The 13,049-nt window shown below is 47.2% G+C and overlaps 2 protein-coding genes across 15 annotated transcripts in view; one reads left to right on the top strand and one right to left on the bottom strand.

Annotated features, from left to right (window-relative positions):
- Positions 1-13,049, top strand: part of PLA1A (phospholipase A1 member A) — a 33,135-nt gene that overhangs the window by 14,322 nt on the left and 5,764 nt on the right. For 4 of the 12 annotated variants that reach the window (XM_027582670.2, XM_027582665.2, XM_027582668.2 and 1 more), the window contains 5 exons: positions 121-288; positions 1,898-1,987; positions 5,478-5,586; positions 8,717-8,881; positions 9,677-10,099. In XM_027582670.2, the coding sequence (XP_027438471.2) occupies positions 121-288; positions 1,898-1,987; positions 5,478-5,586; positions 8,717-8,881; positions 9,677-9,767 (623 nt within the window). In that variant the 3' untranslated portion in view covers positions 9,768-10,099. The other 8 variants (XR_003517926.2, XR_003517925.2, XR_003517927.2 and 5 more) reach the window with 8 other exon arrangements.
- POPDC2 (popeye domain containing 2) overlaps positions 6,836-13,049 on the bottom strand; it is a 35,054-nt gene continuing 28,840 nt past the window's right edge. Inside the window, exon 4 of one of the 3 annotated variants that reach the window (XM_027582660.2) lies at positions 6,836-7,418. In XM_027582660.2, coding sequence (XP_027438461.1) covers positions 7,082-7,418 — 337 coding nt within the window. In that variant the 3' untranslated portion in view covers positions 6,836-7,081. The remainder of the gene's footprint in view (positions 7,419-13,049) is intronic. The other 2 variants (XM_027582664.1, XM_027582661.1) reach the window with 2 other exon arrangements.

Below are 13,049 nucleotides of genomic sequence, written 5' to 3'. Positions count from 1 at the left end.
CATTTATAGCCTGCTGGAATATAAAATTCAATAGAATTACAATAAGTAGCATGAAGGGATTTTCATCTGTCTTAAACTAAAGCCTTGGTTGTGTTTCCCGCCTCCCCCCACCCCCCACAGGCTACAGTTACCTGATCTGTGATCACATGAGGGCTGTGCACCTCTACATCAGTGCCCTGGAGAATTCCTGTCCACTCGTGGCCTTTCCCTGTGTCAACTACAAGGCCTTTCTTGCTGGACAATGTCTGGATTGTTTTAACCCTTTTCTGCTTTCCTGTCCAAGAATTGGTAAATGCCACCCCTTTGGCTTCCTTTGACAATTTGGGGAAAGTCCAAGTCTTGCTTGTTGTCACCTCTGTAAGTCCTGATTTCTTATGATCAACAAGTCTATCCCCCCGGAGTAAGGAAATTCACTGATAAGGTGTTTGGTCTGTTCCCACCCGGAAGAAGGCACTTGGCCTTCCACGTCCCACCCCTCACCCTCTGTCCTGCTGCCTGATGCCATACTTGCTCTGCACACACCCTTCACACACAGCCCCTCATCTGCAAGTCCAGACTCAGGACACTTTAGAAACATTGGTATAGCCCAGAGCCTCTGCCCCCACTCCAAGACCAGATGCTTGCCCTAGGTCTTTCTAGCTAGGCCAGCCATTCTCCAACTCCTGATAGACTCTAAATCAAGGTGTTGTGGGGAATCCCCAAGAATGGCACCCATGGCCCAATTCAGAGGTGTCAGGCTGTGGTGGCCATGTGCCAACTGGAGGCCTGCCTCATTACTAGTTGGGTTGGGCACGTTCCTGGATGTTCCAGGCCAGTCTGGGGAGAAGGACTTGGGAAAGGCTGAGGGATCTGGCCTCAACTCACCCTCTGCAGGTCATTGCTGAGAACATCCTAGGGTTCTCCAAGATGAAGGATTTCAGGAAGAACTCTGGGAAATATAAATGGTTCCTTCCCCTCCCTCATTTTCTCACTTCTCACCCCCGGTTGCCACTCAGAACTGTGGCAGCCTGCCATTCCTTATGAAACAGATACCAGCTTGACAAAATGTTAAAGTAGATGTAGCTTCCCACAATAAAGCAAATCTACATTACTTCTGACTCAGTAGGCATATGCCACAATGTCCCCCAGGTGTGATGTACCTGCTGATATAAACAGCCACCTCACACTATCTGCCAGTGTCACCTCTCGCCACAGTTTCCCTGGTGCTGAACACCCCAGGGATGCTGACTACCTGTACTTCCAAGAACATTTCGTCTCTTCACCCTGTGTGTCTTTGCTGAACTGTACTCTCTGCTTAGAGTGCTCTTCCCTAACTTGTCAACTACTATGCTGCAGGTCAAATGCTTCCCCGTGCCTTGTGTGCACGGGATATAAATGCCATTCAGACAACTCTCTTATAGATTATTTTGCCAATTGGAGACATAATTTCAAATTTCTGATAAATACCGGGCGCCTGGGTGGCTCAGTTGGTTAAGCGACTGCCTTCGGCTCAGGTCATGATCCTGGAGTCCCAGGATCAAGTCCCGTATCGGGCTCCCTGCTCAGCAGTGAGTCTGCTTCTCCCTCTGACCCTCCCCTCTCTCATGCTCTATCTCATTCTCTCTCTCAAATAAATAAATAAAATCTTTAAAAAAAATTTTCTGATCAATACCTCTTGGAATGGGCCAGATGATTTGAAGAATGTACTTCCTGTTTACTTCTGTGTTTATCCTTGGCTGGACTGGGTTGCAGGTACCCTGGGACTCACCATAGAGCATGGCATAGAATGAGCATACAGTGTGGGTGTTTGTAGAATGAATGAGTGCATGAATGACTCAAAACATGGTTGGGTGCTGTGGGACACTGCAATGGTGTCCTCAGGGCTCTGCTGTCTTTGTCTTTGCCTCTCTGCTTCCAGGGCTGATGGAACAAAGTGGTGTCAAGATAGAGCCGCTTCCTAAGGAAGTGAAAGTCTTCCTCCTGACCACTGCCCGGGCTCCATACTGTGGTGAGTTGGGGGAAAGATGTGTAGCTCAGCTCTGCTAGTGTGCTGTCCTGCAGAGTCCAGGGCTCTGGCTTGGGCTGTGTCTAGCACAGCATGGTGGCCGCGGTGGGAGGTGAAAAACTGGGGCAAAGATGTCATCGGAGGGGCGTGGGGGGCAACAGCTACTGGTCTTAGATGCTGTACTTTCAGAGCTAGTCCAACCCATTGCTCAGCTGCAGATGAGGACTTAGGGACATCTTACTGCCTGTATACTTCTCCTAGTTCCTCCCCACCTCCCTCCAGTGTGGGTTCTCTGTAGTGTGGTATTTGGGAGGGCCCTCTGGCTCCCTCCTTCCTGCATAATTTTTTACCCCCTCCTTGGTGCCTGTCTTATGAGTCTCCCACCCTGGCAGCCCTCTTAGGTCAGGGTCTCTGAAGAATATTGAACCTTGCCCTCTGCCCTCCTTCCCCTACACATACATATTCCAATTCTTCACCATTGCTTCTAACCATGGCATTTCACTGAAGCAAAGATGCTAGTAAAAGATGTTAAATGTGAGAGGAAAGTATGTCTTAGAATCTATGAAATCCATCCCAGGTTGGAGCATCATCTTTCCCTGCGCTATTTGCATCTTAAGTAGATGGCCTATACTTCTTTTTTTATGCTTGTTATCCTGGGATCTCATCTGGTTTATTGTGGGTACAGGACAAAAGTATGCTGGTTAGGATGATAAATTATATGGCCATGCTAATTCTAACTGATTTTCAGATCAGCTTGTGTCTGGTTGGTGGAGGGATCTTAGTGTACCAGAACTCCTGGTGCCATGTGATATGGAGCCCAAAGCTCAGATTGTGGTCACATAAACGTGGATTTGAATCTCAGCTTCTGCACTTCCCAGATGTGTGATCAGGAGAATCTGACTTAACCTTTCTGAACCTCTACATCCGTATGTAGAAAATGGGAGCAATAACAGTACCTACTGCAAAGAATCAACTGTGAGGATAAAATAAAATAGTATACAGTAAGTTACTAGCACAGTGACCAGAACTTGATAAGTAATATAATTCCTTTCCCTTTATCAGTCAGAGAATTGGAAGAGACTGGATAAGGGTGTTTATCATGCTAGAGAGAATTCCTGGCTACCTCTTAGGAACAAGTGGGTTACAAGAGTCGACTGTGGGCTTCTCACATATATCCACTCATTTGACAACCCAACTCCGAGTTAGGTGTGAGGAAGGGGAGGCTCTGGGAGACAAAGTCTTGTCCCCGAGGCTACACAGTGAGGTGGAAAAGGCAGCATTCAACTCTGGGTCTTCTGACTCCCAGATCTGTTCTCTCTCCATGCCACCACCCACCTCCACACTGGCCTCTTTGCCTCTGCTTCTGAGAGCGAATCTGCTCGTTACGGCCATGTTTCTTGGTTACTCCTCTGTCCTCACCGCCCCCTCCAGAGGTCAGCTTGAGGGAGGATGCTTTGTCCGGTGGCAGAAGTGAAGATGCCAGGACCAGAGCCTGGGGCACACTTGAGGTTAGAGGCCTTTTAAGGTCCCTGCTGAGGCAGATCTGCGGAGCCACCATTTTTGTGACTGTTTCCTATTTGTGATGAGACACCCTCTCTGTGGCCCAGAAGCATGACCCTGTCTGTTCACCAATCTCAGAGAGGCACAGAAGGAAACAAGCCAGCATGGATACCTGCTTGCCTGTGTGCTCTGAGCCTTGCAGTTCTGAGCTTTTTGTTCTTAGCATTGCAGCTGGGACCCTCCTCCACCTGGAGGGGCGGGCCGTCCACCTGGCAGTTCAGGGGGCACCAGCAGCCCGTAGTTCCCCCCTCTCACCCACCCCCCAGGCCACCACGGCACTGGGCTCCTCTTGCCTGGCTCGCTTGGCCTGTCGGGGCCACAGCAGTGTTCAGTGGTCACCCTTGACTCCTGCCAGGTATGCACCTGCTGGGCAGAGAAGTCCTCTCCAAATAACAATTTTTCTAACAATATTACTTTCCCCTTGTAGGATGTTTCCCATGAAGCGCTTTCTCCCCATTACCTCATTTCATCCTTGCCATGTTCTATGAGGTAATGTCAAGCGTTATTGTTTACAGATGAAAAGGAACCAGGACACAGAGAGGTTCGGTAACTTAGGGAAAGGGGCAGAGCGAGGAAGCAGGGCCGGGCCTTGGATCCGAGTCTCCTGGATCTCCTCCCGTCCAGGGCTCTGTGTGCTGCTTCCCATGTCTCACTCCTGCACAGACTGGTTCCCACCCACCCAACATTAGTAGACCCGACCCTCCCCGGGCTTCCAGATACTGTAAAGAGAGAAGCAGAACCTTAGGAAACTTTCTTGATGAGGTGAGACCTGCTGACAAAGGAAGGAGTGGTGTAATATATCAAACTCAGCCTAGAAAATGAAATTCCTAAAGCTTATGTAGTTTAACTTTTATTCCACATTGCAGTTACCCACTCCAATTCAGCCCTTGCCCATCACCGTAACAATCTGCATCCCCTAGCAAACAACTGAGAGAGAGACAGAAGGGGCATGGCACTGGATGTTTTCCTCTGCGGAGGAGAAACATACGGTGCTTTCTTTCTTTCCTGTGGGTTCCTGGCTTCTTAGCACCTGTCAATGAGTCTTGTTACCAGCCCCATGAGCCCAGATGGATCACAGCAATCCTCCAGCTTAGTGCCAAGTCTCCCTAAATCCACTTGATGTCCCTCCAATAACTGCCTGTTAAACATGACAAATGAAAAAGTACAAGTAGAGCAGAGCTGAGGGATTGCCTCTCCGGCTATGTCCAGAGCACCAGAGAGGTCTGTGAAAACGCCCCAAGACCGAAGATACTGCAAAATGCAGCCAGCTGGGCCTCCCCCTTAATAAGGAAAGGACAGGATGTTAGAGAAGCTGTAATTCTTCTTAACTTCTCTTGCCAGAGAGATAGCAGGTCCCGGGGGTATCACCATGAGCTGGGCTCCTCATACAGGCTGTGTCAATGACACCAGCTTTGAAAGCCTCAGGATCCATGCTGCCTGGGAGGGTGGAGACGTCCTAGAGGCACCCAGGCTGCCAGAGTGGGAAAACGGTCATCTCCTACACACAAGTGGGCTTCCTGAAACTGTGTGTATGGAGAGGAGCAGAGGGGGATTGCTACATTTTATGAGTTACTTATTTAGTATATGAGACATCCTTTTCAGTTCTTTAAAAATCACACCACCAAGATAATGTCATAAAGCAGGGGGGAGTGGGACATTCTAGCATTTCAAGTAATAACAAAAACTAACAGGTATTGAATGCTTCCTAGCCACAGGCACTAAGGACTTTGTAGGTATTAACTCATTTAACTCTCATTCAGACCTACTTTTATTTCCCCCAATTTACAATGAGGAAGCTAAGGATCTGGGATGGCAGGTAATCTGTTGCTAAGAGGCAGGGCTCACATTCCTGCCCTGCGGCTCTCTGGGGCTTTGGGTGCGTTTTGCACCACTGACCTCTGGCCCAGGAGTCTGCTCTGTTTTGGTTTCCCAGTGCATCACAGCCTCGTGGAGTTTTACTTGCAGGAGCCAAGAAACAAGGACACCCTCATCTCCGTCACCTTCCTTAGCAGCAATGTTACTTCTTTGGTCAAGATCACCATGTACGTAAGTGTCCCGCATCACACGCACACACATCTCCCACGACAGGCACTGTGTGCTCACTGAGAGGTGGCCCGAGCCCACTAGGCTGGAGGTGGGGGTGAGGGCAGTACCTCCGACGGATGCACCCACAGACACATGCTGGGCAACTGTCCCAGGTTCATGATCAGTAGTGGATCCAAGGATAGTGTATTTAGGCAATTGCAGAGGAGGCGGGCGAGCAGAAGTAATGGGATGTCTCAACGGGTGGTGAGAACATGAGAATTGGGTCCCTGATAGGAAACATTAGTCAGGAATCCAGGAAGGGGGCATCAGGGATGTCAGCAAGTAGGAGGACCTCAGCCACCAGCCCAGGGAGTGCTGACCAGAGCCTGGGGAGCACCCACTCCTGGAAAGTGGGGGTGGTACTGGGCGAGTGACTAGAACTGAATCACAGACAGAGGGTCAGTTAGCAAATGAGTACAAGGGGAGGCCAGCACGGCTTGAGGCCATCTGGTGCTAATCCCTAGAACCAGGCTGAGCATTTCCTTCCCTTGTGGAGTCACATTTGGGCCTAGCAGCTGGCAGGACCAGGCTTGAGGTGGGAAGACAGAGAACAACTATAGGGAGGTTCAAGCCTGGCAAGGGAGAGGAACTCAGCAGCAGGGGTGCTTGTCTCTTTAAAAAACAACTGGTAATGGGTCACCACCCTGCCCTAGGCTTGTGGGGGGTGGGGGGTGTCTTTATGATAATCATCTGTGACCAATAAAGAATAACCAGCCCCCAAAAAGGAAGTAAGCCATTGAAGGTGTTATCAATAGAGATGTTAAAAGGATTTAAGTTCCCTGGTTAGCTTTCTATAAAAGACGAACCCTAAAGGCCCTCTGGAGGCTGCAGCATTAGACATTAATTATACTATCAAGGAAGACAAATTTCTGCTGAGAGAAGCACACTTCTGGACTCCCAAACACCCTGCCACCACCCAGGACTCCAGCTGACACAGGCCACAGAGAGAGAGGGATGGCAGGCAGTCAGGATCCCAACACAGATCTTCAGGTGCCCATGTGAGTCTTGCAGATTATAGCTGAATAATTTTCATTAGATCAGTTCGAGGTCATGTTATTTCCATCAGGTGTCTTCATCACCTCTCTGTGTTTTGGTAGATGAGCTAACACTGGCTGGAGTCAAGATAATGACACGCAACTAGCTGCTGATTAAAATCACCTGGAGAGTGTTAACCACCAATGACACCCCCCCCCCCAACCCCACCCCAGGCCAATTAACAGCAGAGTCTCTGGGCATAACCTCAACCACTACACCTTTCAAAGCTCCCTGAGTGATTGGAATGGACATCCACAGATTCTTTCTTCCTTCTCCCAAAAGCTGTTTGCGTTTTAATCGTTTGTGGAAGATTCAGAACGTGGTTATCTTCAATTCCTTGTTGTTGTTTTTTTTCCTTTTTGCAGAATAGAAATTGAAAAAAAGGAGGGGGGTTTATGTGTGGTCTTTCCTTACATTCTATAGCTTTGCGAAACCCCAAGATTTCCTTCTAATTAGAAAATTTACCCAAACCAAGTCCTTAGGTTGTTGCAGAAAAATAAAAATCAGACAGGTGAGAAACCAAGTGACGCTCAGAGAAGTAGGAGAACTCAGGTTTATTTTATGCGTACGGACCCAGAGGAGCTTGCACTCGAAATTTGGAGCCTGGGGCAGCGGAGTTATAGAGTGTTTTATAGGGGATTGCAGGGGGTCAGGTTCCAAGGGCTGTGCTGGGTGCTGGTAGGTGGGTTTAAGGTGGGGGAGTGGGGGCTGCTTTAGGCGGGAACAGCAGTGCAGGAAGGCTGTGGTGGGAAGCCTGTTGACAGAAGCAGAAATGGCTGGTTATCTCTTGCTCTACCAACAGAGCTAGTAACTTTCTATCTACTGGGGCCTGTGGGCCTGGGCCTGCTCTAGGTAATTTTCCTCTTCAAGGTCACTCACAGCATCCTTCATACCCTGCTAGTTTGCAAGCTCTTCTATCCATTCAGCTTCTTAAAAGGAAAAATCTTTTTCCCCCCTCTGATATATTTCAAAACACTTCTAAAATTAAAAAACAAAAACAAATGAGGAACAGCTTTTAAAGTCATATAGAATCTTCCACAAAAGAAAAAAACAAACGATATGACTAACCTTGGGTTAAAAAGTACACAAAGAAGACATTTTTATCACTCCACAGAGGCCAGAAAGGAAAGGAAAACCATGTGGTTGAGCCATGCGCCCCCTCTTTGATGATAACCAACACCCATGCACAAAGGCGAAAGCCCCATCCCCCTGCTCTCCTCCTTTTTCTCCAGGCCCCACTGCTTCTGAGCCTGGAGAGGCCCCGGGCAGGGCACAGGAGGCAAGTGCCTTCCCTGCTCCCCAGGGCTTTGCCCAGCTTGGCGAAATCCCAGCAGGCCTCCTTGCTCCACACCTGAATCTTGCTTTTGTCAACTAGATTGGTCATTTCATACTCCTCCTTCCATCTTGGGCCAAGAGAGACCTGGACTCTGCTTTCACTCTGGGTCACTTAGGGTGCAGTCAAGACGTACCAAGCCCTGTGGGTCAGGCTCATGGCTAGCACGTGGGAGAGCTGGAGATTAGACCTAGGGCGTGTGACTCCAAAGCCACACAGTTGGGAAGAGACGAAACCTGGGTACCACACCAGCTCTGTCTGGTTTCAAGATCCCTTTTTTGTTTGTTTGTTTTTTCCCCATCCACACATTCATACTCAGTCTAAAATACAGTAGTCTACACAAAATTTATGGAACTGAATGCCCTAAAAGAGGCCTGTACTTCCAGTAGGTAGACCTGAAAGTGAAGATCTTCTCCAGTTAGGAATCTAAGAAACACAGACATTTTTCCCAGATATGAAAATCCAAGAGCTACTATTTTGCTGCCATGTCCACTTGTTTGCTTTCAAAAATCAACAATTATTTTCTGAACCATGTTTAAAGCTGTGAGTATGTGCACAGAGGGGCTGATGAGTGTGATACAAAGGATCGTGGTCCCCACCTTCAAGGAGTTCTTTTGTGCGTGACAGCTAACCAACACTGCCAGCAGAGCCCTGTAGGAGCCAAGGGGGAAGCAAAGGCCAAATGTGCTTGGGTAAATTAATTTCTCTTTCCCTTGCAGACCTAGACAGGAACTCCAGGGGAAAGGAGTCATAGCTCACACCAACCCTCAGTGCCAGATAAACCAAGTGAAACTCAAGTTTCACTCTTCCCACCGAGTTTGGAGAAAAGACCGGACCACCATTGTTGGGAAGTTCTGCACTGCTCCTTTGCCGGTCAATGACAAGTAAGCCCAAAATCCACCCTACTCCACCCCACTCCACCCAACCCCGATACACCCACAAGGACCAATCCTGACCTTAGATGGGACATTTGCTGAGGTGCAATCTCATCACAGTGGTGAGCTTCCTCAATGAAGAGATGACAAAGACCCAGGGTTTTCTTGAGTTTCCTGTGGTGCCATCTTGGGTTGGAGGTATTAGAAAGCCAAAAAGGGTGGAAAATAGCTGGGGTGTGGGTGAGGAACAGAGAGATCTGGCACACACCTCCACCACTTTCTCCACAGCCAGGTACTCCCTGGATTCTTCCAGACTTAATTGTTTTCTTTAACTCTTTAAAAAAATCATTTAAATTATTTTCAAGTGTATAATTCAGTAGTCTTAAGTACATCCATCCTGTTGTACAACAATTACCACTTTCAGTTTCCCATTCCCACTTCAATATAAGAAACTTCATTTTATCTGTTATATAGCTGGATAATTTTATATATAAATATAGAATCTGTTTTATATATGTCTTATTTAGTATCTACATATGATTTTATTGGAATAAAGATTTCTAATTGCACAGCCTGGTCACATTCACAGGTGAGGATCCACCTGTACCTCTAGCAGGGATTTATACTAGTCTTACCCCTCTGGGCACATGGAGGGCAGGAGTAGTAAACTCCTATAATGGACGATTGTAGACTTCTTCCACCTAACACCATGGAACCACAAGAGCACACAACTCCTAGCCCTCTCTCCTGACCAATCAGGAACCTGTCCTGAGCGTATACTTTCTTGTTGCTCTTCTTTTGCAGCAAAGAGATGGTCTGCTTACCTGAGCCATTGACCTTACAAGCAAGTGTGACTGTTTCTTTTGACCTGAAAATAACGTGTGTAATAGTGTAAGCCTGGACAGGATACATCTCCCTGGATTTCAGAGGAGGTTGGGCAGCTATGTTCAACTTATTCTAGGCCATTACTACTAGAAGGAAGGCAAAACTCTTGATTATTTCCCTTATAGTTAGCCACTTTAGAGGGGAGAGATAGCTCATCTAATGGAGCTTTGTCTCTATTACCAATTTGAACTGCCTTACAAAAATACCATTTCAGCTTTTCTATTCATATTTAACTGCAGTTGCCCCATATCCTTGAACATCTGTATCTAGGATTCAATAGAAACATTCACAGGAAAAATGCTTTTTTAAAAAAAAATAATAAAACACCATGGAATATCTGAATGATTTGTTTTACTGGAATGGAATTCTGTTATGTACAAAAATGTGATTGTCTATAGGATTGGAGAAAACAATGGATGCTGAATTCTCTGTACTAAAATAGCAATTGAAAAGAAGTTCTTGGAACAAGAGAGGGGATGGAGAGCAGGGAGGAAGATGGAAGACCCCTTACCATTGCCTCCTCTGGATATCTGGAAGGTTTTGAGGATCAGAGAGATCTTTTGGGGACAGAAGTGGATCTTCTTTGCATCAGTGTTTCCCCAACTTTGTTGTAAGTTACCTCACATCAGCCATAGTCCAGCAAGAAACAGATGATGTGCTCAAAATGGGTAATTTGTGGAGAATTTAATAAAAAGACTATTGACAGAGGTGTTAGTAGGAAGTGGGAAGACCAAAAGGGATAGTGCGGTTCTCTGGGGCCAGGGACCGTGGCAACTGCTACTGCGCTCGGTCTGAAGAGGCAAGAGCACCAGAATCCCGAGACTGAGAGGGGCTGCCAGACCTTCAGACAAAGGACACGGTCACCGGGCAGCAATCCTGCAGGGAGGAGACCAGGGAAATAGATTCTGTGACCTCACTCTTCTCTCTGCCCTCATCTCCTGCTCGTGCTCCCCATTGAATGACTCCAACCAGAAACCAGAAGGCGAGAGGCATGCTGATGTGAGCCAGGGCGTATAGCAGGACAGGGAAGGGTGGAGAGGGGCTGGGGTGGGGGTGAGGAACAGAGATCTGGCATACCCCTTCCCCACTCTCTCCACAGCCAGGTACTTCCTGGATTCTTCCAGACTTAATCGTTTTCTTTAACCCTTTAAAGCATCATTTTAATCATTTTTAAGTGTACAATTCAGTAGTCTTAAGTACATCCATCCTGTTGTACAACCATTAACCACTTTGCATCTCCAGACCTTTTTCATCTTCCCTAACTGAAACTCTATCCCCATTGAACAGTTGTTCATTGCCTCTCCCCCCTGCCCCAGGTAATCACTATTCTGCTTTCCGTCTCTATGATTTCTACCCTTCTAGAATACCTCATACAATCATACAGTATTTGCCCTTTTGTATCTGGCTTATTTCACTTCGCATAATGTTTTCAAGGTTCGCCCATGTTATAGCATGTGTCAGAATTTCCTTTCCTTTTCAAGGGTTAATAATATTCCATTGTATGTATATTCCACATTTTGGTTATTGATTCATCCATCCGTGGACACTTGGATTACTCCAGCTTTTGGCCATTGTGAATAATGCTGCTGTGAACATAGACGTGCAAATATCTGTTCAAGACTTTTTTTTTTAAAGATTTTATTTATTTGACAGAGAGAGAGACAGCTTCCCACTGAGCAGGGAGCCTGATGTGGGGCTCGATCCCAGGACTCAGAGTTCATGACCTGAGCTGAAGGCAGATGCTTAACGACTGGGCCACCCAGGCATCCCTGTTCAAGACTTTTTAAAATGTGCTTTGAAAGAAACTGATTTGCTGATTCCTGCTTGCCAGTAAAGGCAGGAAAATGATGTAAGCCACAGGCTGCAACTGTGTCACTTGAGCCGTCACCCAGCTCACCAGACCAGAGAGCTTGAGCCTTTGGGCTGCAGAAATGCAGCAAGAGGACAGGGGACACGCTGTGAATACTGAAATACCTGCTTTATTTTCTGCACCACAGTCAGGAGGACCAATAACATGTCTGAAGAAACTTACCCCAATATGCAGGTTTGGAGTTCATTTTTATTTTTCAAAATCCAAAGCCTCTCTTTCCTTTCTTTACTCCCTCCCTTCCTCCACCCAGGACCTGGGCAAGAACCTGCCTGGACATGGGCTTACCCAGAGCTGGGTTCAGGCTGCGCTTCCTGTAGCTCATCTGCCATCCTGGGAGACACTGCTTAGCACATAGTGCTTCCTTGGCTTTTCCTACTGCTTACCGCTTCGCGGTGTGTGCCAATTATGCTTCTGTGATCAAAATTACGTTACGGGATCCTGACTCGTGGTACACTGACCTGACCTGTTTACCCTGTCCTCCTACCTTCAGTTTTGCTTTTGGACACACCCCTGTGTTGCTTTGCTAATAGCTTCTTACTTTCTTTTTTTTTTTTTTAATTTATTTATTTATTTGAGAGAGTGAGAATGAGAGAGAGAGAGAGTACATGAGAGGGGGGAGGGTTGGGGGAGAAGCAGGCTCCCCGCTGAGCAGGGAGCCTGATGCGGGACTCGATCCTGGGACTCCACGATCATGACCCGAGCCGAAGGCAGTCGCTTAACCAACTGAGCCACCCAGGCGCCCTAGCTTCTTACTTTCAAGTGCCGTTAGACTCTCCCACATTTGATTTTCCTCCCCGTGGGAAACTTTAGATCATCACCTTAAAAAACCAGTTTCCCTTATCACAACTTAGTACAATGAGAACATAATGTTCAAAATTCCAACAAGATACTGTGGCTTGCTGAGGGCTCTATGCTCCGGGCCTATCTTTTCCTTATTAAAAAGGGAAGATCAGCAAATACGAGAGAGATGTCAAAACCGTATTAACAGTCAGAGACTTTCTTCTGTATGTAATCAGTGAATTGAAAGAAAATGAAAACAGAAATAGCAATCTCACCATGAGATTTAATGTTATTTAAAGCTGGGTCTATGTGCTACCTTAAACCATCTTGCCCAGCAGCCCACACTTTGGGAAACCCAGCTTTACGTAGGTGGGGCATGTGTGGAGTTCAAAAAAAGGGAGAGGTAACATGGAATTCTGCTTGATGCCAAGGCAAGAGCGTGGGTCTCCCTTCCACACCCACGTTGTTCACAACCTCTTTGAAGATCTTCTCATGAACAGAGACTATTACAGAAGTAACTCATTTCAATAGTCAGCCTGTGCCCTTATGTGGCACTACAAACGTGGTTTCCAGACCCTTCTCTTCTCTGGTCACTCTACCCTAAGTATGCTCAGTTTGTGCCATGGTCCCAGAACTGGGCTC

This window comes from Zalophus californianus, chromosome 1, assembly GCF_009762305.2.
Source record: "Zalophus californianus isolate mZalCal1 chromosome 1, mZalCal1.pri.v2, whole genome shotgun sequence".
Taxonomy (NCBI): Eukaryota; Metazoa; Chordata; class Mammalia; order Carnivora; family Otariidae; genus Zalophus; species Zalophus californianus.
The sequence above is the reverse complement of the archived record's forward strand: the minus strand, read 5'-3'. Positions and strand labels throughout refer to the sequence as shown.